Below are 26,785 nucleotides of genomic sequence, written 5' to 3'. Positions count from 1 at the left end.
AACCTTCACGCTGCTCTGCTAAGGTCCCCATAGAAAATGAGATAACAGTGGGGGGCGGAGGGGGGGATCTCGAGGGGCAGAGAGGAGGGTGATATGTCAAGACAGGAAAAGGAGAATCCAGAGAGTTGTTCTCCATGGGGAGTCACAACAGTCTCCTGAAAACAAGATAATACCGACTAAGGATCAAATGACTACGCCCTAGAGCTCTCCTGCTCTCTCTCTCTCTCTCAGAAGGTGCCAGCCTGTGGAACTCCAGGAACATTCTCAAACCACATTCAAACCATAGCACCAGGTACAGCGTGGATGGCACAGGACACAGGCTGAACATAGCTGTATTGCAGAAAGCATAGTAGATGTTAGAACGGCCTTTCTCCTTCCCTGTGTATTTTATAATTTAAGAAAAAAAAAAAACTTGGGGAAAATCCTTGAAATAAAAATATTCCATCAAATTCATTAAAAACCTGTAAGATCAGAAAGGAATCCTGAAAGAGCAGATGGGAAAGCAATTGTTTACTGAGAAAAAAAAAAAAACGGAATTTCCCTCCTCCATCACCCACTCAGGATGGCTGAGAGCCGCTGGCAGCCCTGGGGAATGAGGCAAGTATGCTGAATCCGGAGCCCAGCCCTTCTCCCTGCCTGCTTCCCCCAGCTCCGCTCAGATGTGGCAATTCTATTCTTTGCCAGGCGCTCCCGCTCCCTCCAGCTCCCAGCTCCAGAGCTGCAGCCCTCCACCACATTGAGTTTAAAATAAAGAAATGCTTTTCCTAAAGAATTCACACACAAATAATCTCATTACCCCAGTGTTTGCATTTATACAGCAGACATCTTCTGCCAGGAGGGGAGAGAAAAAAAAAATCACTCTACGCTCACTCACACGGAACAGCTGCAAAGGGAGAAATGGTATTTAATTCATTGTGAAATATTCAACAATGGCTACACTGCACTTTTAAAAGCCTTTTGATAGTAAAACCCACAGGGAACAGCCCATCCTGTGTGCTGAAAAGCAGCTTCCCCACAATTAGTCTCTTTATTCAGGTCTGAACATTCTGTGTAAACTTGAGCACGTGCTATGGGCACTGTGGATGGCTTCAAGGATATAACCTTTCAGAAACTTGGAATACTTTAGTCTTATTCGGGGTCTCCTTCCTCTGCTCACAGAGCTGACTCAAGGTGCAGTGTGGTGGGGCGAGGAGTCCAGAGTAAGAAGCAAAGGGGGACGGGATATTTAGGTGAAGAAGAAAAAGAAAATCCTCCCAATCCCAGCTGAATCCCAACAAAGGGAAACCCACTCTCGACACAAGCCTTGCAAATTACCGGGTTTATTCATGCCCTCAAATAATCAATGTTGGAGCAAAAGAAACCCAAGTGGAGATCCAAAAATAATCAGGACAGTGGCTCATTTCCCTGTCCTGTTTCTGAGATTGTCACGGGTCTCTGATTTGTAGGAAAGCTTACATTGTCTTATCTGGGTAGGACAGCGACCTGAGTCACCAAGCAGGAGGTGACAAAGAAGAGTGAAAACAGAAACTATCTGGGCAGACAACATTTATACAGTGATTGAGAGACTGGATCATAGAACGTATTCAGTTTAATTTTTCTATCTCTCCCTCCTTTATCTCCTTCTTCCTCCTAGAATTACAGCTCAGTTTTCCATTCTGTTCAATGGGAATAATACCATCCTGCCAGGAGCGTGGCAAAAGGGAAAGACCCAGATGCATGAGCCTGAACACACTGAAGGCATAAAGAACAGCGACTCCCTCTCACACCACTCTAGGAAAGGCATTCACTGGAACATTCTAGAATTCGATTATTCAGACTCTCCTTTCATCAGAGAAGAAGGAAGTATCAGCATATCTGATACTTTTCTTCAAGAAAAAAGTAACATAGAAGCAAATATGCCGGGGAAACTCAACAAGCTCTGCAACTGTGTCAAAAAACAAGAGTCAAAAATTTAAAAACAAACAACAACAACAAAAAACCCACAAGGATTCTGTCATGATCTACTGGTTTAACTGTTCAGGAAATTTAAACTCAGAATTTTCAGTTAAGAAATAATGATGAAATGCCTCCATGCTCCAGGTCTGTTTGAAATGAATGAAGTATCTTTTTGGTTCTCTCTTGTCTCCTCTGGGCTTTCCAGGACAGTCCTCGGGCATATCTGATTCCAGAGGAAGCTGGCCATGTTCATTATAAAAATCCAATACTTGAGGCTGGAGAGATGGCTCCGCAGTTAAGAGCACTGGTGGTTCTTCCAGAGGACCCGGGTTCAATCCCCAGCACCCACATGGCAGCTCATAACGTCTATCACTCCTGCTCCAGGGGATCTGACACCCTCACACAGACAAGCATGCAGGCAAAACACCAGCGCACAAAAGATAAAAATTAATTAATTCATTAAAAGAAACAATACTTGGCCAAGGATCCTCAACCAGCCCTAAGTCTTGTTCCACTTGCAATGTCCATCAAACATACTGATGAGTGTTAGAAATACTAGGATGGGACCAGGAAGGCCAAAGTAGCAGGGCCCATGTAGGGAAATCTGGACCCCATCTCTCTCTGGATTGGAGAGATCTGAAAATTATGAGTTGTCTAAATGATTTTGTAGCAATAGACCCCAGTCGGCAGCTTCAAGAGCAGTGAGAGATCAGACGTGAAGGGTTAAGACTCCAGAGGACGATGCCTAGTCAGGGGCAGTTGGCTGGGACTGTACACACTGGGCAGTTCATCTGCCACTGTTGCCTCTATACACTTTGACTCAATGGGGAGACTGTACCAGGCACTGCTACCACCACTCTTTCTCCCGCTGTAGGAGGTGAAGGTGCTGGGCACAAGCTAGGGCCCACCAGAGAGTTTTCGAGAGGCAGATTCCAGAAGTTCGCAGAGGTATCCTGAGTAGCACAAAATAAAGCAGAGAGATGTATCTGGACATTGGGCAAGGCCATGATTCTTATCTCCAAGACAATGGGATGGAAACAACTTCCAGATTTAAATACAATCTCTGGGGAATCTACGAGAGCAGTGGAAAGGGATTTGTAGGAAGGAAGTTGACACCAGTGAATTCATTGCTGTGAAGCAAGATAGAGAGCCATTTGTGCTCTTTATCTGCTGCAGGAGGACCTCTCCCCTGGCTGCAGATGATCCTAACTTCTCTGGAGTCTCAGACCATAGGGAGAAGCAGGGCACAGCAAAATCCTTGCATGTAATATCTTTAGCAAGATCATGCTTTCCTAAAACTCAGTTCTAACAAAAAACCCCATTCTGTGACAATCAGCAGGCCTAATACTTGGCAGAATGTTGTCGGGGTTGATGGTGTACAAGCAGGACATCGAGTAAACGGCCCAGGCACTTAGGACCTGCTTCTCTACATGCTTAAATCATGGATGTTTCTGCTTTCAAGCACTACTTGACAAAGTCGACAAGGGAGGGGTCCTGACTTGCAAATGAAGTAGCTTTGGAGGTTGGGGTTTAAATCCCACCTGAAAGGATGAATAGAGGGTGTGGAAATCTGTTTTATTAATAAGCAAGTCTTCAAAGGCCGTAAGTCTCAATAGGATGTTCAGGAATAGGAAGAGCAGATCCCTATAAAAACACACAGTGATGCAGAGAAGAGGCCCAACCCTCCAGACAGTGAGATAGGGCAGCGGCTGAACTGAAAAGGCAGAGGCCGTGCACAGGGGCAAGCTCTGAGGGCCAAAGGCTGCCCACACATCAGGGGAGAGGTGATCTCTCCCATAGTGCAATTAGGCCTCCTGTTTGACCCCTGACTTCTGCCCCATGGGATATTTATGTTCTCTGGACAGACAGCAAGGTGACACATGAAGGAACAGAGACTCTGAAGGCCTTTAGTAGGGGAAGAACTAGATGAAGGGAAAGGGCGAGAAGAATGGAGAAAAGGTAGGAGATGGGAGAAAGGAAGGAACGGGTGGCTGGCCGGCCTTGCATGCACAGAAGTCTGTAAAATCTTGAATTAGCTTTCTGTGCATCCCTGCCTGGCCCTTGGTCATTCCCACATTCAATCTGCTTGTTTGTTTGTTTGTCTTCTCCTGTCTCACAGTAATTCTGCAGGGCTGATACTCTGATATTAGAAATTAGGAAAATCAAGTTCAGAAAGGCTCCATCGTTTGCCCATGGGTTACATGGGCAAAAGAGCCGGGCCCTGGAAGTCAGACTCGGTTTCTTTCTAAACTGCAAGGACTCTGGGCAGGGAGTGGTGACCCTGTTTCCTCTCCCACCTATCTAAAACTTCCACTAGCCTCTTGCAAACAAATCTAAGTCCAAAATCTCATCTGTTCCAACCGTTTATTTCTTAAGCAGATGTGCCACCACAAACCAAGGGGACAGCAGGCAGGCCAGGCTGTCCACGCCTCTCCCCTCCCAGACTGAGCGTTGCAGCTGCCAAGCCTAGGCCTGGACTCACCACTTCGGGCTGGCGGCTGGGGCGCTGCCTGGCTGGCAGTGCCGGGGTTAACCCGGCAGCCCTGCGGAGCAAAGATTTCTGTTTTATTTCAGCGGGGGAAGTGTGTGCTGCCTGATTAGCTGGATGGTTTCCTCTTTTCCCATAACCTCCAGACCCCCACGGCCCAAGTGTTTACTCTCTGAAATAAAAAATCTGCTGGTGTTTTTCTTTTTGTGTGCTCGTGTATTTTGGGAGGATTGCAGAGGAGGAAGGCGGGGTCGGGGTGAGGGACCAGCCTGGGGGAAGGGAGGGCGCAGCCTCCAGCTGCAGAAGCTGCAGCTCGGGAAAGCAACTTCTTAACGAGGGAGCTGGTCTCTTGCTCTGGCAGCTATAAACACACTGAACATCTGGAGACAGAGTCTCTCCCGGCCAGACGTGAGCACCACAGGCTGTCCCTGCCCGGCCGTCCCCACCCCCTCGGCTCTCACACCCCTTCTCTGCTCAGCTCAGCTCCAGCCCTCTCACATCATCCACCCACCCGACCACTTCCATTCACAGAGATCCGCAGCGCCCGCTAGCAGCCGGCCCTCGGGAACAGTGAGGAGACGAGCAGGCGACGCCAGCCAGCAGTGGCCACCCCGCCCCCGCCTCTGTTCCAGAAGAGGGGTCAAACTGCTAGAATCCAATAAGGACTCAGTGCCCCGGGGACCTTTTCCCAACTCGGACAAAACATTTGCGGTTTGCAAAAGTTAAGAGAACTTCTCCCCCACCCCTCCAGAGCCCCCTGGGAGTTCCAGTGCAATGCTGTTACTTCCTTAACTTTTTTGAGAAACAAGGAATGTATCTATCAGGTGGTCAGGCCAAAGGCATGCGTGTGTGCTAATTGTCACTCTACTAAACCCTGCCAAGATGAGAGGGACTCTTTCTGCACCTGGGTCTCCTTCCTTTGCCAGCATCTGTAGAAGGGATTCACACACACACACACACACACACACACACACACACACACACAGCCAAACTCCACCCCCCCCCCCAATCTCTTCTTGCATCATTCCAGTGAGCACCAATCCCTAACTGCTCTGGGTTCTTCTTCCCAGGTGTCCCTCCCTTTCTGCTGGTGAAATGAGTTATAGTGAAGGGTAATGTTGGCAGATGTAATATTAGATGATATATGATATAGAGGGAGAGAGGAGGGAGGGAGGGAGGGGAACAGAGAGAAAGAGGAGGAAGGAGGGAGCTCAAGGGTAGGGTGTGCCTTGGACAATGAGAAAGTAGTAAGACTCTTGAGGTCAGAGTCAGGCACCTTCTTTCTCTGGCTCCTTTAAATCCACACTATGCTGGAGGGCAAGGGTGCCATTTATTGGCTATAGGCCGTGGCTTTTATGTCTTGCACTATGGAGCCAGCATGAGAACTCAAAAATAAGGGTAGGGACCCATCTATTAAAGATTGGAGACCCCACTCCGGGACGTGAGGCTGTGTTCTTGCTCTCTCTACCACACCACTCGGCCTGGAGGACACAGTCTGATTTAGATTCAAACCCTTACACAACATAATCAAGGAATCTGACCGTGAAAGGAAGCAGGAGGTGGGACTCTAAGCCGGGCATTAGAGCCCCGGTCAACAGGGCAGCCGTAGGTACCCACAGCTGGCCAGAGGACCACCTTCACTTGCAGAGAAAAGGCACAGGCACACACAGATGCCTTGATAGGAAAAGCAGAAGGCGATGGTGAGCATGGAGGTGACTGTGGTAAGTGGACTGGGCTAGGCTCACCTGCTTCCTCTTATTGCAGTATGTCCTTACAACCCATCAGAGATGTGATGGGGTAGGTCACGTGACAAGACTGTGCAGCCTCAAGCTTCCCTGGGCGCCATCCTCTGCAGTAACCTACTCAGGGTGGTGAGGCCTCAAGTATGGTCATCTGTGGAGGATGGAAGTTGTGACAGCACTATAGCCAGCTCCTTCCCAGACAGCAGAGCTGTCAAGCCAGAATCAGGGAAACCAAGCCGTCCGTGCCCTTAGTGGTCAGACCCTATTTGCTGAAAAGACGAAGAAAGGCTCTCTAGTGTTAGGCTACCTAGCCTGTTGCAGGCCAGCCAGGGCTACATTGAGACTGGGTCTCAAAAACGAGTGGATAAATATTTTAAAATAGTAATAATAATAAAACAAACTAGTTGCAAAGAACTACCTTTTCAAAGTTTAGACTGTTCCCCATTGAGTGGGGAAATCAAGAAAATTCAATAAAATGTTGAGGATGGGGGCCGGTGAAGGGTTCCTTGTTTGCCTCCCTATAGACTACCATAAGTCTTCTCGGACAGGAACAGCCCAGCATTCTGTCTGGGACAGATTAGTCCAATATTGTAACAGCCAATGTTACAACATCCAGGATACTCACAGACCCACGGGCTCAGAATTGTTTGGAAGAACAAAGAACCTAAAAACAGTGCTCTAGAAAAGAAAAATGTGTCCTGAAGAAAGACAGAACGGCTATGTGCAGCAGATGGGGTTTAAGACGCGGATTTTTAAGCCCCGCAGCCATCATGCAGTCAGCTGAAAGAACAAACCTGCCATGAGCATAAACATTTCAGGGCAAGGTGAATCGCCAGTGAAGTCTTGCTGGCTTTTCTTCAACACTCTCAACACTTGAAAGCCAAACTGGAGGCTCTGGTTTTCCTGCTGAAACATCCCACCTGGCTGTCGATGGCTCTTTCCAAACACTGCCCAGGTTTGATTCCTCCCAGCCGCTGGGCCAGATGACAAAGCCCCAAGAGAGACCATGAACCTGGCCTCTCAACATGTCTCCCACACGAACTTCTAAAGTTTATTTGGGAAAGGCATTCTTCAACTCCACCATTTTATTAGTAAATCGGTTTTAGAAATTTTAAATAGTGAAATTCAAAGTCACACCCCCATATTGCCAAGCCTGTGTCATATGTAAATGTGCTATTTCATATGGGAACCATTTACTCTTATCACAAAAAATGTCCCACACACCCACACAATTTAAAAAAGAAGTTGCTTGCAGGCAAGGACTTAGTCTTCTCTTTCCCCATCTGTCTTCTTGGGGTCCACCATGTACCACTGATGGTCAAAGGAGTTCAGCCAATCAGTGGGTCACTTTCTGACTCAACCCTTAGGCATTTCTGATTTCCAAAATGTACTTTACAGGATAGTGAGTCAAAGGGCATTTGAAGGCAATGATTTATGATAGCAAACATGCACGTCGTGTTTACGGTATGCTGACATGCTTCAAGCTTCATAGATATGAACTGGGTGCTTCTCAGAGTGTGATCCCTAGAGTTCCAGTGGCAATAACAGGGGGCAGCTCCTAGAAATATATTAGAAACAAACATTTCTATGCCCTAACCCTGGAGTGTACCTTTCAAGCCTGTGAGTTAGTAGATTCTGGAGTTTCAAGTTCAGTGAGTCCGGAGCAAGAGTTGAGTTTTCCAGATCTTAGATTCTCCTCTTACTCTGCTGCTGCTGCTGCTGCTGCCACCGCCTGTGGAACATACTTTAAGAATCTCCCTGGCATGTGAGGAAACTGGAGAGTCAAAATCAAGTTGCCCAAGGTCACACTATGAGGAAGGCTTACTATAAATCTAAGCCATCTCCTTTAAGAGTCTGGGTTCCTCCTATACAGAGAGACCCTGTCTCGAAAACCCAAATAAATAAATAAATAAATAAATAAAAGCCTGGGTTCCTTGTTCTTGGGCCATCCCTATTCTTTCTCAAGATAGATGAGAAGCAGCAGCATTCTGTGCATGAGGGTAGATGAAGGTTTTTACTGCACTCAGCAAACAAAATATACCAAAATACGTTATACAAGGGGAAAAAATTAAGGACCATGGTGATGAGAATGAAATTAATTCTTTTCTGTGCTCTGTGACTGTGCACTGCCTCTCAGCTTAAGCAAATATTTGGCTTGAGTGGACATTGATCAAAACGCCACTCATAAATTGAGCTGATTCAAGACCAATACCAACCCTGCATTTGAAAAATAATCCCTGAAATGAAAAAAAAAAATGATGCCACTCTGGAAGGGGGCTAGAGCACCATGCTTTCTGATACATGCTTTGGTCACTCATGACGATTCTTTTTTTTTTTTTTTTTTTTTTTTGGTTTTTCGAGACAGGGTTTCTCTGTGTAGCTTTGCGCCTTTCCTGGAACTCGCTTTGGAGACCAGGCTGGCCTCGAACTCACAGAGATCCGCCTGGCTCTGCCTCCCGAGTGCTGGGATTAAAGGCGTGCGCCACCACCGCCCGGCTCATGACGATTCTTAACTGAGAAGCTAAAACCACATCTGGACAGCGGGCAGCTATGGACGAACTGTGGTCGTACTGTCTCAATGTGGAGTGGGGTCTCTGATTTCTGGTTCCCAATAGGAAACAGGCATTGGCTGACTCCAGTCAGGGCTGGGTTCCATTTCCAGGCTTACCTTTTCATCCGAGAATGACTTGTATCTACCCTGCCACTTCTCAACAGGGCTGTGGGCAGGAACTGGCCCTAAGGGCTTATGACAGCAACGTGTTAGTGAGCTCTTAGAGACAGAGCAGGAGCCTGACATACACAATGATTCTTGTTATGATGATGGAGAGGGAGGTGCTGAGGCTGAAGGACAGAACAGAGGAAGGGAACAGAAAAGGGGCAGGGTCAGTGGGCTACACTCTAGGCAGACTATAAACAGTAACAGACATTACAGCCCTGGCTTGTTAAGGAGCTCCATTGATTCACACGGTTCCCTGACAGAAGGATGGCGAGAAGCTGAAACAGAAAGGGCCCATTCATTCATGCACAACACCAGCCCTCAGCCCCCATTGGCTCTCCATAATGGCTCCAGGCTGATAGCGAGGAGGGGGCCATGGCAGAGGGAGGAGGAGGCAAAAATGAAAGAAAATGATGACTGCAAGATCATTGTGAAGCAATGTACAGCTGCACAGGCAATTGCATGCAAATGTGACTTCCCTTTTTAGCTGTAGTGAATGTCCTCAGAATCGTGTGTTGTTTCTCTTTCACGCCATCTCTCCTCTCCTTCTTCCCTCGTCATTTTCTGGACTCCCCACTCCTTGGCTCCTTCTCTGTCATCTTTCATCTTCCTTTCCCATTACCCTCTCCCTCTGTTTTCTGTCAGTTCTACGCATCTCTATTTTCTTCCTCTATCCCTTTGACCTATCCCTAACTTTTCTGGTTGCTGAGTCTCCCTTCCCCTTATTGGTGAGGCTTTCCCTATTCAAGGCTTAGTTCAGCTTTATTCTCTCTTGCCTTCGGTCCCTCCATTCCTTTCCTCCTCCTCCTCCTCCTCCTCCTCCTCCTCCTCCTCCTCCTCCTTCTCCTCCTCCTCAGCCTCTGCCCCTTCATGAATGAATGGAAACAATACTCTGAGGAAGGCCACTATGAGTGAGCCTGGGTGTTCACGCTCGGCCCCTCCTGTCAGTATTCCAGTCACTGACAGATGTGTAATCCTTGGAAAAGAAGTCCATTCATCCCTTCTGAGCTCACAGACGTGAAGCAGAGCAGGGGTGGGAAGTAGCTGTGAGTCGGAGGAGGGGAAGGAAACTGAAGTTATAAATAGGATGAAAGAAGATGAACAAAAAAAAACTAGAGTATTTTTCTCCCTTTTTCTTTTTATTCAGCACATCTCCATAAAAAAAAAAAATATGCCACAGCTGGAGAAATCATTCCTTCATCTGTGCCTTCATCTCCCTTCTTTACAACCTCACAATAGCCTTCCAAACAGCGACCCATCACTGAGGAGAACTGGACCACAGCCCAGAGAGAATTCCCACAGCAGCTTCTTCATCTGGAGGGCTGACAAGGCAAAGGGCAGCAAGGAAGGCTCAAGGTTCTTGCCAGATCGTTCCATCAGAGGGAGCCTGAGGAAGTGCGAGCGACTACCTCTAGTTACAAACAGATTGCCACCAACTGGTAGGGAGTCAGACCCCATGGAAGCAGTCTATCATTCCAAGCTGCAGTGGAAGGCATGTCAGGCCGTTCTCAGAATGGTTACTATTCCCCCCAATCTTCCAATCCCACCCCAAAGCCACAAGTCTAGGCAACCCCAGCCTCTGTCTTACAGCCCTCAGCTATGGAAGGAACCCTGTATCACATCACTAACAATTCTTGGCATTTTAAAGCTAGGAACATCCTGAGTTGCCATTCATATATTTTACAGAAATTTTCTTGTGGGCCCTGAAATAAAAACTTTTTTTTTTTTTTTTTTTGGTTTTTCGAGACAGGGTTTCTCTGTGTAGCTTTGCGCCTTTCCTGGAACTCACTTGGTAGCCCAGGCTGGCCTCGAACTCACAGAGATCCGCCTGCCTCTGCCTCCCGAGTGCTGGGATTAAAGGCATGCGCCACCACCGCCCGGCTGAAATAAAAACATTTTTAACTTTTGAAAATCTTGGCAAGAACGACAATAAAATATCATCCCCTCTGGCCAATTATGCACTTCTCAATTAAGAAAGAGAAAGGCTATGTCTCTTTCTTTGGGAAAAAAAGATATTCTCACCTTGGGATTATGGGCAAGGGTGCAGAGCGCCTCAGTGACCAGTAAGATTCAACATGTAGCAAGCAGAGGTACCATAGAACAAAAGTTTAAGGCAAGTAGCTTTAATATCAGTTGCATTCAGTAGATTTAAAAACCCTAAGGCTTGTGGCATTAATACTACTCAAGAATTGTACAAAGCCAGGCATGACTATGTGGGTCTTCTGCTTAGATAGATGAAATCCAATTTGTTTGAATTTTTTTATTTTGTTTTGTTTTTCAAAACAGAGTTCTCTGTGTGACCCTGGCTACTCTGGAACTCACTATGTAGACCAGGTTGGCCTCAAATCTGGAGATTTGCCTGTCTTTGCCTCCCAAATGCTCCCACCACTGCCCAATTTGTTTGGAATTTTAGTAGCTCATTTTTTGCATGCCCTTACTTCTTAAGTCTTGAAGTCTAACCTGTGTATAGGTGCAGAATCTTCCAAAGCTTGTGGAACAGAAACATGGCTGAGATGTTTGCATCTATGCTTTTAACGCTTGAAGGGACTAAGATACCAACTGGAAAATGATAGCATAGATGTTATTACAGCCGCAGCCCTGTGGAGTGTCAAAGACTGCTTCAACTATCACTGTCCACTGAGACAGCAGAATGCTGATGCCATTCTGTTCTAGAGATAAGACCGGAACTAGGAGGAGCCTCCCATACTGCCCCACCCACCACAACATGCACCGCCTACCACAGCACTCCCCTGCCCAGAACAAGCACTATGCTCTGTCTCTCTGTTCATTTCTGCTGCAGGATGAAGCATGGGTAACAGAGCAGATATTCGGGTTTTTTTCCCAGTATTTTACAAGTCACTTATCATAAGTCAGAAGGATACTGAACAGCCACCACAACAAAGAATTCCACTTAGTTTCCAGAAATTATCCCCAATCTCATAGCTTCACTTGTCAAATTCTTGAGAACTACATATTTCAATATGTAGGCACAATGATATTTCTTATGCTAAGAATTTATCCTGACAAAAATTCTGACAGATTTGGAATAATTTTGCATATATATATATATATATATATATACATAAAACATAAATTATATTTTATATATGTCATTATAGCATGATCTCAAGAACAATGAAATTTCAGACCCCCAAATTCAAGTTTTACATTTAGTATTTTCTTCAAATGCCAATAAGTAAACAAAGACTTATAGAATTGAAAAGAAACAGAAGTGAGCCCTGAAAACAGAACAGAGCACAGGTAACAACCTGGGGCTGCTTTGGTTGGTCCTGTAGGCAGCAAGTTAGGAAGGAGGAGCAGGGAAGCTGCCCGCACAGATGGTTGGCGAGCAAGAAAGGGGGAGAGGAAAGGGATTGAAGACGCCAGTGCAGAATAAGAGATCGATGATGAACGAAAGACGGTTCGGCCTGAAAGAAGGCTACTCTGCCTTTATGATGGCAAAATGTGCTTGTCAACAACCATCCTAAAGGGAGAAGCAACAGGAAAGTGTCCAGAAGGCACAACACTGTTGACAAAACAGACCAGAAGCCACCCCTCTTGGGCCCATTGGTAGTTTCACCTTCCTGTTGGGCAGTAAAGTAGCGCAAAGATAGCAAGAAGACATGGGGCTTTCCACGAGAGAACAATAACATCTGTACCGGTGTAAGCCATGGAGGCATTAGTCCAGAGAAGTAGCCCTCAGCAGATTTCCCTGCCCTTCAACTCTCTCCGCATTCCCAGCTTTTGTTTATGTTCCTACCTGAGCCACAGTGTTCAAGGCCAGTCGGAACTTCCTGAGTGGCAGCTTCATCCCAGAGTAGGTAAAGAGGTCTTTGCTGATGGTAACTGGACTGGAAACCACAGGTCATTCGAGGATCTTCAAAAGTGTTAATAGGCCCCTGCCTCTGTGACCAGTGAAAATAAAAGAGCATGTATTAGAAGAAAATCCTCTATAATTCAATCCTCTTATAAATATTACTCCACACCATTCAATCACAGATAGGCAGAAACAATCTGTCAGTCAAAACCAGACACTCATTCCCACATAGTTTGCCTTCCAAACTCACAGGGAATGAGAGGAACTACTGAGTTGGACTATGACTTCATTTATTTCCACCCATACCTTCACACATTTGAGTATCAGCTTTTACAACCTTCAAAAACCTGTTCACAGTGAACAGCAGGGCAGAATATTGACCATCTCAGCCTTAAACAGTCTGGGCTTTTTCTATCAGTATTATCTTCCTCTACAAAAACATCATAAGAGAATGTTGTTACAAGACAACCCAATGTCCTAGAACAGTGATAAATAAATGGCACAGGAAAAAGCAAAGAACGGATCTCTACCATAAGATCCATTTCATTCATTATTAATTGGTAGGGGTAGGTTTTGATGACATAAGTTGCTGGTTAAGAACAGTCTATCTCCTGTAGTATTTGGAGATTTATGCCACCTCCTTGCTAGCTTTATTAAATTCACAAAATATACATTGTGAGAAAACCAAACATGCTATGCAGAAAATCACATTTCACAGTATTTAAAAGCCTATCCCTTGAAGTCAGATGAATTCTAGTATATATAAATTCAAACCCAGGCTACACCACTTACTCATGGGAGTGCAGGTCTGTCCCTTAATCTAAACCTTATAAAGTAGGAGAGTTGAGGGGCTGGAGAGATGGCTGAGTGGTTAAGAGCAGCTGTTCTTCTAAAGGACCTGGATTCAATTCACAGCACCCTCATGGCCCCTCACAACCACCTGTAATTCCAGTTCCAGGGGATCCAATGCCCTCTTCTGGCTTCCTTGGGTACTAAGCACACATGTGGCATACAGACATACATGCAAGCCAACACCCATACACATAAAATAAAAATTAAACTCTAAAAATGTATAAGAAAATCACATATAAAGCAAAACTAAATATAAAATGTGTTGAATAAAAATTATGTACTTATGAAACACATGTAATGAGTACTCTATATGAAACTTTGCCATCAGTACAAGGTTGGTATTATTTTAACTAAGAGACAGCTGGGCCTGCTGGCACAAGCCTATAGCATCAGTTTATTCAGGAGACTGGAGCAGGAGAAGAGCAAGTTCAAGATCCGTCTGAGCTCGAGGAGGCGGCAGCAGAGACATGGCCGGTTTGAAGGCTGCCGAGTTATACAGAAAGTTCAAGTCACTTAAAGAGATTGTGTCTCAAAATAAAATCTTTAAATTAAAGCGAGGTTTTCTGTAAAAAGGATGATCTATTTTTATTCTTTTTTTTTCCATTTTTATTCTTAAAAAGCAACTGTGAACTTCACAAGGATGACACTAATGGCCATGACAAACTGGACAGGGGAAGGGCACAAGGCCACAACCCTCCATAAAGAGCTGCAGGCGACTGAGGAAAGCTGGGAGCAGGAGAGGTGGTCCTCCCCAGGGAAGAGCACACCAGTTAGGTATCCAGGCCTTGGAAACACATATACAAGTCACGTTACACTTGCTGAACAGGTTATATTTAGGAATATATATCCATAAACATATACATGTGAATGAAGTAACAATTAGTGAAAAAAGAGGCCATGAATCTGAAGGAAAGCAAGGAGGAATATGTGAGGCATATGGGAGGGTTTGGAGGGAGAAATGTTGTAATTATATTATAATCTCAAAAAAAAATTAAAATTTCACAAAAAAGAAAAAGAAACTGGGGGAGATAAAGAAGGCTCATCAAATAAAAAAAGGCACTTGCTGCCAAGCCTAAAGACTTGAGTTCAATCCCTAGGACCCAGAGAGTAGGCAGAATCCATTCCAAAAGGCTGTCTTCTTACTTCCACATGCATGCCTTGGCAAGAAAATGTGGACACCCACCACAACACACACGTACAATAAATAAATGTTTCTTCTCTTCCTTTCTAATGTTCTTCTCCTTCTATTTATTCTATCTGCCTGCCAGCCCTGCCTATCCTTTCTCCTGCCTAGCTATTGGCCATTCAGCTCTTTATTAGATCATCAGGTGTTTTAAACAGGTACAGTAACACAGCTTCACAGAGTTAAACAAATGCAACATAAAGGAATGCAACACATCTTTGCATCATTAAACAAAAGTTGTTCCAGAGCATAAACAAATGTAACACACCTGAAAATAATATTCTACAACACACTGGTGATCCCAGAGCTCTATAAGTAGAAGCAGGAGGTCCTTCTGGAAGCTGACTAGCCAAACTAGGTGAATTGGTGAGCTCCAATTCAGAGAGAGACCCTGCCTCAGTAAACAGAGTGGAGAATGATGGAGGAAGCTGCCCAACCCCAATCTCTGCCTTCCACACACATTCATGCATCAACTTGCAGGAGAACATACACACATGCATGCGCCAACATTCGGGCTAATATATACCCATGCACACATGCCCCCCACATACAAACACATGCAACCAAAAAAGAAAAAAGAAACTGTTCCTCAGACACATTCCCTCTGTGACTGCCTGCAATCAAGCCAGAGAACTCTGCTTTTCAGAGTGAGATGTATCTGCCATTGACCACAAGTATCTCTGCTGGCACATGCTTCTGAGAAGCCTTTCACAGTTCTGTATTCTAAACACCTGCCTGCTTATTAGACATTTCACGAATCGACTTGATAGCCATTTCATAGAGTATAAGAATGGCCTTATTACTCAACAGAACCACATCAACAGCCTCCATTCATTACGAAACTGTCCCAGTTGAGGAGAAAGAAGCAGGGTACTGGTGGGTCAGGAGTGTGGGTGGTGCAGCCCCATCTCATTGTTTAAAGGGAACCACCTCAAATAAGCTGCTGCACAGAAAGGTTCTTCACCTGCACCTTCCTTTATTGGCTGAAAACGGAGATGCATCCGTGAGAGGTTTGAGCAACACACCCATCTCGGCTTCAGAAAAGCATCTGGCGGTTTCTCACTTGCTCATGCCCACGTGGTTGCCGAAAGGAACTGACATGCACCACACACCTGCCAGTGCCAGCTGGCACACTACCCATCCTACAAGTATGGCCCCTTTGAATCCCCACTACCCTTATCTCCATTTTACAGAAGAGCAAACTGACACATGTAGAAGGAAAGCCAATTACTAGAGGCCACTCTGCTTATAGAAGGATGGAGACAGAAATCTAACCCTGGTCTGTTTGACTTCCAGCTGCCTCTTCTACTACATATACAACAGGAAGCTATGCGGCCCAAAACTGGTTGTTAGAAGCCAGGCATGGTGACACTTATTTGTAATCCCAATGCTTAGGAGGAGGAGGCAGGAGAATGACTAGTTTTAGCCCAGCCTGTGCTACAGAGCAAGACTCTGCCTCAGTAAACTAATTCGATAATATGTATGTACATTCCATAGTAAGTATTTGATGAATTATGCCAAGGTGAAGTCACGGAACTAATATAGATGGTACACTTAGGCTATGCCAAGTATTATGTGGGATGCTCAAAGTATAACAGGACTAAGAAATGAACCACACCCTGAAGAGCTGTTGTGTAACCGTTTCCTCCTAGATTGAAATATTTCATCCTGCAGAGAAGCTGCTAAAGCAGGAAAGTTAAACTACCCAAATTAGCTTCAGGAAGTCCCTGAAACTGACCAGATTCACTAGGCCCCTCCCTGTCAGAGTAAGCAATAAAAACTGAGAGTCTTTGTCAGCAGAGCAAGGTTGAGCTGCAAAAGAAGACTCTGAGACCAGACTAGCTGCTTGGAAGAAGCAGAAACCAGTCAAGCTCCCTGGAAGAGGTTTAGAGCAACTTGGAAGGGACTCTCCAGCCTGTTTAGCTGCCTGCAGGCTGTGCAGTATGCTCCAGGTTCCCAGCATTGGGAGCTGTCACCCATGCTGGGGTGGGCTTTGGAGATGCAGCTGTCTTTGAGTCATTTTTGATCCTTTAAGTAACCCTTCACCCTTACTCCTGTAAGTAATCCCAATAATATTCATTGGTTCACCAAGTTGGACTTTGGTGGTATCCATACTTTTGTCTCTCATGGGTGCCTATCTAGGGTAAGTAGACATGTGCTTTGTCTCCCCGGGAAAAGTTTGGTCACACAACAGGAGCACACAGAAAAGCAAACAGGAAGTTCTAGTGAGAGGGTGTGACGGCACTAAGGACCACTTTGTAGGGGAGAGGGAAAGCAGACTAAGACGAGAACTGTAGGGTGATTGACTTCGAACACTGGTCAATGGTCAAGCAATCAGAGGGTAAAGAAGAAGGCAGGTCTACACTTCAAGACAGACACAACTACAGAAGGGGGGATGAAAAGAGGTTCAGGCAGGGCAGAGAAAGCTGGAGACTGTTAGTGGGTGGGGACAAGCCTTGGAGAAAAACATTATCTTGGGCACCCTGCACTGGGATGTGCTAAGCACCGGCAGTTAGAGCTGAGGTACAGGCTAGAAGTAAGCCATGAATACAAGAACAAGGTTGTGTGTGTGACTTATTAACTCAACACATTCTAGAGAGACTCGCTTGATGGTGCTAGTCGGATGGACTGGGCAGGAGAAGAAGGTGAAGAGACGGAACAGTCAGTAGGACTCCTGTCAAGCCACACAGGGAGCTGAGGCAAGAACGTCAATCTGTACGACTGGCCCAGACTTCATTTTATTTTCAAATTATTTAAACTAAATGTTTATCTCCATAATGGATTTTACCTCAATTATGATTTTCAATTGTATTAAGATAGTCTCCAGATTCATTGCTGACTTTGAGTACCCACCTCACATGAAGCCCCATTAATCTTGCCTAATCTAGCTATGAAGGAAGACCTAGTCTCATGTCATCACAGAGGAGAAGGTGGAAACAGCCATACAGTGGTCTAAAGGAAGAATCAGCACGATGTATTTTGAACAAGGCAATGAAAGAAAAAAAGAAAAGGAAGTCTAAGACGCACAGAGTGCTTGCTCTCGTATAGCAAAAACGCTGAGGGGCATGGCACATGTAAGGAGGGTGGAAGACAAGGTCACGGGTTCATGTTTAGGTAGAGGAATGGTAGAGCAGCTTGGTAGAGCAGTTTCCTAAGACAGGAAAGAATGAAGTTAGATGCGATTGCATAAAGAACACGCCTTGAGCACAGATTCAAGGAAACGGGCAGGTGAAGCAAAAGGAAACTGATAAAATACGGTTCTGGTGTCTGTTGTTTTTCTGCTCACTGCAACAACATGCCTGACAGAAACAGCTCAAGGGAAGACAATTTCACTTGACCTTGAAATTTCACAAAGCCTCAGCCCATCATGCCAGGAAGGCAAAGCCAGGCAACTTAGTCTGTGGCACAGTAGTGTGCCACGGTGACTTGTTCTACAGCCGCCGACCAAGGAGAACATAGGTTGCAATAGGGATGCTACAGGACCACTCTTAGTGACTTCTTGTGCCATCCAGACCCCACCTCCTGAAGGTGCAAGGGCTTTCAAAACCATAACACAAGCTGGGGACCAAGTCTCTAAAATAGGAGCCTGTAGAGGACAGTTCAGCTGCATGGGTCTGTAATGTCAGGAGAAATAAGGGTATAAAAACAAAGATGTAACAGTTGATGGTATAGAAGAAAAAACAGTAAGTGTATGCAGTTGTGGTGGCCAACAGCAGAGCTTTAAGCACCAGTGGTGGTTTCTAAGCACCCACTAAGAAAGAGTGGGGACAATGTAGTCAATGAACAACAGGCCCTTGAAGTCTCTGCCATGTTCTATCAGAACAACTCAGTAAGTATCACTGCAGAGAGGCATTATGGGAGAGCATCCAGGAGCCTGCAACCTAAACATCCCACCTACCTAGTTCTGAGAACCAGGAGACCAGAGACACAGCTTTGTCACTGCTCTGCTTTAAGGATGGGCTGAAGGCACTAGCCATCTTCTCAGAGGACCACACGCCCTCTTCTCACAGTGAAGAGCTCTCTTGTCGGTGCCCTCTCTCTGCTCCACTGCTCATGCATCAGGGCCAAGTCCAGCACCTTTGCAGCTACTGTTCCTTCTGCACTGCAGGCAGCTGTGACTCCAGAGAAAGCATTTCCCCTCCCCTTTTAGGCTTGCTACATCCCAGAGCCATTCTACTTGTTCATAGTCTCCCAAAGCCCCCCAAAATTGGAAGAGGGACTAAGGGAGTACTTTTATGCTATCAAATCACAAACATATGGAGTCAGTGTATCTGTGATAGATAGTGTGTGAGCTGTTCTTCCAGCCCCTCTCCAGCTTCAACCAAGCAGCCTTCAGGTTGCAGGTGTTTGCCCATTAACTCCCTCCTCTCTCTTTCCTTCCCTTGTGTCTGCACAGAAACACCACCTTTCCTTTGCTTGGCTACCGAAGCCTAGGGTTTAGCCTCAAGCCATAAACACAGAAGGCACAAGAAACACTTCAAGATGTTTTTCAATGCAGAATTACAGCAGAGTCAGCACTGGGCAGGATGGACATTGTGATTTGTCATCTAGGATGACTGTATTATGTTCTGGGAATGTCACAGACATGCATACACTCTACCAGGAACACAGAGGCCTATGAAGCAGGAAGCTTGTGTATAAGTCCTGTTCCACGGCCACAGAGCTGTGTAACCTCTGGCCTGTCTCTTGACCTCCTTAAGCTTTTGCTTCCGGAGGAGGATAGCTTGCCGATCTACAAGTTCCTTGCCAACTCAAACTCTCCATTTTGCTGACCTAAACACATTCCTTCTCCTGACCTTGTAACTGGTAATCTTCATCAGATCAACAGCCCCATGGGACAGACGGAAAAGCCTATTGGGCCAAAAGTTGTCAGAGGCAGAATGTGAGTTCACCACAGTGTCCCTGTCACGTTCACATTGTGTCCTCATGCTTCCCAAAGCCATGCTCAGGGTTTTCCTCCCATATTTCCCACTCTCCAGAAGAAAAAGGTGAAACTTAGGCAGTTCCTGAGGGCGAGCAGTTACTGGGATCTCAGGTGGCGAAGATGATGAAACACTGCCGTGCCTAAGCAAAGACTTCTAATGGATTCTGAAGTCTCTCATCCCTGGGAGAAGCGGCGTACGGCAGCATCGCCTTCCACTGACCGTCAAGCATGTCGGCTAGAACTCTTCTTCAGGCAAGGCTAAAGAGGTGTTCTGATCCGGCTGGGTTTGGCCTCAGAAGGGCACAGGGACACAGAGCTGATTCTTGGGTACACTTGTCCTGTCCTGTTGAGAGGTGGGAAGGGAGGCACAGCCAAAGTCCTCTGAGCTCTCCTGAGTGTGACTGTGAAGAAGGAGGGACAAAGGGGGGTCCGGCCACCAGGAGAGGCAGGAACATACAAAATAGCAACATCCCAAGGGGCAATTTTAATTTTAGACTCAAGGCCAGGAAATTCTTTTTAAAACAATGAGAGTGATAGACTTGGGCCTTGGTGAAAAGGCAGGCTTGACCCTCTGCAGGTTCTGAGAATGGAGAAGAAGCAAAAGGAGGGCCGAGGAAGAGAACGTCTAACGTGTTCTTCTTGTGGACCAGCTTTTGGCTTCCCTGCAGACCACTGGGAATCTATGTGCCAACCAACAACACAAGGCCTCCACTCACATCAGACACTCACTGAGACCCAACCAAGGGGCATGGATGGCATGGAACGTGAAAAGGCCCTGAGAGTCTGGAGACATTACTGTCTTTTTGAGAACTTTTAGGTGAGATGAATGTCATTTGTCAGTTTTGAACTCCTAGGATCTCTAAGTTGCCACTCACTCAGCCAGAAGCCTTTAAACTTGCACTGACACCCCCATGGGATGACAGTTTCTGGTACCCCATGATGTGAAGTACACGATAATGCTAACTTGGAGCCTTAGGGGAGAATCCAGTCAGGAGAACCTGCCAGGCTAAAAGACTATCAATTCAGCAGTTTTCTCGGCAGTCAGTATAATGGAGTTCTGAGTCCTTCTTAGGTCAGGGGAGACCAAGTTTTCATAAACAAGGTATGTAGGTGCATGAGTAAAAGTCTGTTCTAGCCGGGCGGTGGTGCACACGCCTTTAATCCCAGCACTTAGGAGGCAGAAGCAAGTGGATCTCTGTGAGTTCAAGGCCAGCCTGGTTTACAGAGTGAGTTCCAGGACAGCCAAGACTACTTCACAGAGAAACCCTATCTCAAAAAACCAAAGGAAAAAAATTGGAAATCAATCTACCTCAAGACCAAATGATACCACTCTTGGGCATATACCCAAGGGATGCCCAATCATACCACAAGGACACTTGCTCAGCTGTGTTCATAGCAACATTATTCATAATAGCCAGAACCTGGAAACAACCTAGATGCCCCTCAATCAAAGAATGGATAAAGAAAATGTATTGCTCAGCTGTAAAAAACAATGACATCATGAAATCTGCAGGCAAATGGATGGAACTAGAAAAGATCATCCTGAGTGAGGTAACCCAGACTCAGAAAGCCAAACATGGTATGTAGTCACTCATAAGTGAATACTAGATGTAAAGCAAAGGGTATTCGGACTACAACTCACAGCTCCAGAAAAGCTAGAGCCTTCATCCAGTGACTGACAGAAGCAGATGCAGAGATCCACAGCCAAGAACTAGGCTGAGCTCCCGGAGTCCAGTCGAAGAGAGGGAAGAGGGATTATATGAGCAAGAGGGGTAAAGATCATGCTGGGGAAATCTACAAGCTTGTAGGAACTCATGAACTTTAGACCAACAGCTGTGGGACCAGACTAGGCCTTCTGCATACTGAAGACAGTTGTGTAGCTTGTGGTCTGTTTGAGGGACCCCTGGCAGTGTGATCAGGATCTATCCCTGGTGCATGAGCTGGCTTTCTGCAGCCCATTACCTATGGTGGAACACCTTGCTCAGCCTTGATGCAGAAAGAAGAGGTTTGGTCCTTTCTCAGCTGAATGTATCAGGCTTTGCTGACTCCCCCTGGGAGGCCTTACCCTTTTGGAGGAAAGGATGGGGGTGGGGTGGGTCAGGGGATCTTCCATTGGTATGTAAAATGAAAAAAAAGGTCTCAAATAAAAAAGAAGTACTTATCACATTCCCTTTCCAAGTCAAATAAACAACCAGATAGAGTGGGGAAAAAAATGTCAGTTCTAAGTTTTCATATGCCAATAAATAACTTTTTGAAAAATGAATAGGGCACACATCTTAAATAACAGCACTCAGGAGGTAGAGGCCGGCTGATCTTCATGAGTTTGAGGCCAGTCTGGTCTACAAAGTGATTTCCAGACCCTGACTCAAAAAAAAGTTAATAAAATAAATACAATAGTAAAGACTTGCTATAATCAAATATGTTCTCCCAAACCTATATTTGAGACTTATTCACCAATGTGAATAACATTAAAAGGTGAGGCATCCAGGAGGTGAGAAAGTCATGGGGTGACCTCACTGATGGTATAAGACCCCTTGCAAGAGGGCTTAAGGAAATAGGTTCAGTCCCTCCCATTAGTCAGTCATATGGGAACAGAGCATTCAGCCCCTTTAGAAGACACAGTACTGAGGCACCATCTTGGAAGGAGACACTGAGACCTCACAAGACCCAGAACCGATCAACGCCTTGATCTTGAATCTTCTTAACTTCCAGAACTGTAGCAATAACTCTTATCTGTATAAGTTTCCCAGTCTCGTAAATTCAGTGATAGCAACAAAAACAGATTTGAAAAGAGATTTGGGTCCATCTATGCTTTGCTGGTATTACAAAGTTGGACAATTCATTTAACCATGGAGGGCCTTTATTTTCTGATGTTGTAACATCCAATGTGTGTCCTGACTCTGAAATTATTTAGTTTATACTGACTGACCCTAATAGCTCAAAAATGCCCCATTCTCTAAAAATGCTAGAAAGGAAGCAAGGGAGAGAGGGAGGAAGGGAGGAAGAGAGGAAGAGAGAGAGAGAGAAAGAGAGAGAGAGAGAGAGAGAGAGAGAGAGAGAGAGAGAGAGAGAGAGAGAAAGGTAGATTGATAGATACATAGATAAACACATATACATATGTAAGTACTCTATTATACTTTCAAAATAATTTCATCAATGATAGAGCTATCATCACCCCCAGGCAAAAAGAAAAAGGGAAAACTTTTTACAGCTTCTACTGCAATTCTGAATTTCTTTTGAGTGATCCCACTTTTCTAAACAAAGCATTAACTACAATGCTGCAAGATCCCCATAGAACTGGAGTGGTACCTATAATGGCTTCACAGTATCAAGCACAGATACACACAGCATAGGGACAGCACATGATTACTCCGTGAACACATCCAAAAGCTGGACTCCTTAAGCATGAGTCGTGAGGATATCAACAGCCAGAGCCCCCTCTAAGAAAAGAATCCGCTGCACAAGGAAGCCAAATTAAACTAAACTACTCTAGATAAGAGAAGCAGGTCTGGTTACACAATGGAGCTGTAAACCACCAACCTATGACAAGAGAATTTTGATCTGGTGGCAAGAGGGCTCTTTCTCATGCAGGGGAGCATGAAGCAAGATTTCCCAACAAGAATGTCGCCACCTGTACCCCAGTAGCTCCATCTTGTTCTGACAACACCCCTGTAGAGAAGAGTAAAACTCTTCTTTCTCTATTTCTCCCCCGATCAAGAATCTTCTTAACACAACTTAAGAACCCAGAATAGAAAGAAAAGACATGGTGAGTGGTAGAAAAATGGAATTAAGTGAGCTCATCTTCATGGAGGCATTTGATTAGAGTGTCCCCATGGAAGCATCTACCTTCATGGTAGATTATACTCCCTTTTGTGTAGGCAAGAATGCTGTGGGTCCCAGCCTCATAGTTTGCTCACCTTCACTGCTTAAGGACTAACAGACGAGGTCTTTCTGCCTCTGGTGCTCAAGCATTTGCCGCAGTGATCATCGGCAATGCTCCTATCATTTGAACTATGCTCTAAAACCCAAGGAAGAGTTTCATCACTGTTAGGATAAGCCATAGAGTGGGACCACAAAGGCCCTGCTCTCCTGAGCAGGTGGGTGCTATTATTGCAGGAGCAGATTCTGATGAGAAAGACTGAGTTCCAGTGGCTTCCTGACCTCACTCTCTCACACCACATTCTAAAATGACTCCATATTCTTCAGAATACAGCAAAAGAAGGTCTTCACTCGGTACAGCCTGGTGTTCTTTGGCTTACCAGACCCTGGAACAGAGCCTAATAAATGTCTTTTGTTATTATTGCTTTGTTTGTTTGTTTACAAATCACACAGTCTCAAGAAAGTGTGTTTTAGCAGCAAAAAGGAATATAATCCAGGTGCATCCTGCAACGATCTGCCCTGGGATTACAAGCTCCATCTAATACATGCTATAAATAGGGCAAGAGGAAAATGGGTTCCTCTTCTGCTAGCCAGAGTATCTGAAGACAGAAACAAGCATATATATATATATATATATATATATATATATATATATATATATATATATATATATAAATAGACTATATATATATAGTCTATTAATCAACCAATCATAATGGGAGGGAAAAATAGAATATACAAATGAAGACAGGCTGGGTGGCCTTGACATGTAATTTCAGCTACTTAGTAGGGTGAGGCTGGACAATCACAAGTTCAAGGTCTGCCCAGGCTACACAGAATATTTAAGAGTAGTATGGGAAGATTAAGGGACTCCTGTCTCAGATTTTTAAAAAAAAATTAAAAAGAGGACTGGCTAGAGATGTGTCACTCAGAAGTAGGACACTTTATTAGCGTGCTTGAGGTCCAGGTTCAATCATCAGCACTATATAAAAGAATGAAAAAGAGAGGAAGGAAGGAAAGAAGGAAGGAAGGAAGGAAGGAAGGAAGGAAGGAAGGAAGGAAGGAAGGAAGGAAGGAGGACTTCATACGTCCTTGTGAGATTGGAGGATTCAGTTAATCTCAGAACCTCTGTGATAGGAGCAGGGAAGAAGGTCTGGCAGTTCTGAGCACATATTACTCCTGCAGAAGACCCAGTTTCCGTTCCCATCGCCAAATCAAATGACTCACAACCTCCCAACAACTTCACCTCCAAGGGATCCAACATGGGCACACGCACTCATGTACACACACACACACACACACACACACACACACACACACACACACAGTCTTTAAAACAACCAAAACTCTGAGACAGAGAGCTTGTGTGAGGACTGTCACTTGGGACTTATATTGGACCTGTAAGTCACTCGGTGGCTGCGATGCTGATCTTTGGCATCACCATTTGGACACTCAATGAGGCAAGCACACAAGTCCATTAGCACAGTCTAGGAACAGATGTCTGAGCCAGCCAGTGGCTGACAGTGTCTCTCAGGTCCCTGTCAAGCTGACATCTAGCATGTACTCAGGCACATTTCAATCTTCTGGACCCTTCAGTGATCACATGTATAAGGTAGCCCTGGTCTCATATTGCTTTACTCTGCATAACGTGACAGGTGTCAGACAAAGGCAAGACAATTTATAAAACTGAGAACATTTTAAAGGATGTGTGATGTGTGTGGAGACATGTATGGAGATCAGACAACAACTTTATGGAGTCAGTTTTTCTTCCATTTTTATGTGGAGTCTGAAAACCTATGAAATAATCAAGCTTGCTCATCAAGTACCTCTACCCACTGAGCCATCTTGCCAGCCTAGAACTCATTATACAATACATTCACAGGCTTGTTTGCTTTTAAAGTTTTGTGCGACAATTTCTGAGTTTGCTATCATTTGGAAAATAAAGACACCATATTTATATTTGTTTTAAAGTGTGTTTGAACTGTGCTGAAAGCGTGGGGACTTTTCAGTGTGGTCACTCTACCCTCAAACAGACAGAGATGTCCCCTAAACACAGAGTCTTACCAAAAGAAATTCTGATTGTGTATTTCATTTAACCTCTTGGGCACCAGTGCATTCCGTGTGGTATAGTACCCTAGGACACCTACCCTTGGCCCGGGGCATATTGCTATGTGTCCCAAAGCCTGCAGCCCTGGCAAGAGGTGAGCAGGCAGTTATTATCTCTACTTTCTGTACAGCTCAAGGTGCTTCCTAGTAGCCTGTCCACATGATCCCCAAATAAGGTCAGTAATTCCTGACAGCCTCCTCCACACATCCTCCGTGTCAGGAAGATGGTCACAACCTAGGTCATGTTTTGTTAAAACTATAAGCAGTCTCATGCCTGCCCTTCTCCAGGTAGGCCGGCAGAACGGCACGTAAAGAACTATGACGCACGAGAGGGCCAATGAGCCAGCACTGGAGGGACTTCCAGAGCCCACAAGGCTAGCCAGAATAGCATAACAGGAAAGAGCACTTCCTCGGTCAGATAAAAGGGTCCCCACACACCACCCATGTAAGTACCTGGAAGCTGAACCCCTCCCACACAAAAGCCAGACAGCTTCCCAAAGTGTTGTTTCTTTACCTCCTGGCTGTGACATCACGTCCTCCATTACAGTTTCCCGAGGATCTAACCTAACAAGCCAGAAGACTCATGCTCTGCTTTTGACAGATTGGCCCTGAGGCAGAGAACATGAATTCCTCACCAATGGGCCGTTACCCGAGAGCGGCAGAGCTTTTACAGCTGTGGTTGAGATTGCTTCGAGTACACTTCCAATACAGCAAGGGACCAGAGAATGCTAATGTGACTTCTAGTTCAAAATTTGAGACTAGGCTGCATGGTAATCTTTCAGAACTAGGAAATGATTTTGAAAGATTGCTTATTGGTCTATTAAGACAAATGTTAAATGGAGCTCCCTGGAATAGGAACATTGTCTCCCAAAGTAAATCTGCCCAGCTTAAGTGTGTTCTGGGCATATAGTAGGATCTGCCTTCAAATGTGAGGCTTTTCTGGACCAGCGTGCTCCACTGAAGGAGAATTGACTTTAAGAGCTTCCTATCTTTCCTGTGGAGCTGTTGGAGTGTTACAGGAACTTAGCTACATCCCTGGCCTCTCCTAACTAAGTGATGGTAGCACTTCCCAAAATTAGACAGCTCAACATGTCTCTAGGCATTATGCAGTATCTCCTTAGACGGAGTCTCATTCTCTGAAAC

The 26,785-nt window shown here is 45.4% G+C and overlaps 1 protein-coding gene across 1 annotated transcript in view; it reads right to left on the bottom strand.

Moving 5' to 3' along the window:
* The window catches only part of Ets1 (ETS proto-oncogene 1, transcription factor), a 128,878-nt gene that overhangs the window by 86,173 nt on the left and 15,920 nt on the right, over positions 1–26,785 (bottom strand). The window contains exon 3 of the mRNA XM_052756008.1: positions 12,642–12,786. Within this exon, the coding sequence (XP_052611968.1) occupies positions 12,642–12,786 (145 nt within the window). The remainder of the gene's footprint in view (positions 1–12,641; positions 12,787–26,785) is intronic.

Source organism: Peromyscus californicus, unplaced genomic scaffold, assembly GCF_007827085.1.
Source record: "Peromyscus californicus insignis strain IS unplaced genomic scaffold, ASM782708v3 Scaffold_11__1_contigs__length_118956290, whole genome shotgun sequence".
NCBI lineage: Eukaryota > Metazoa > Chordata > Mammalia > Rodentia > Cricetidae > Peromyscus > Peromyscus californicus.
This window is presented reverse-complemented; position numbering and strand designations above follow the sequence as displayed.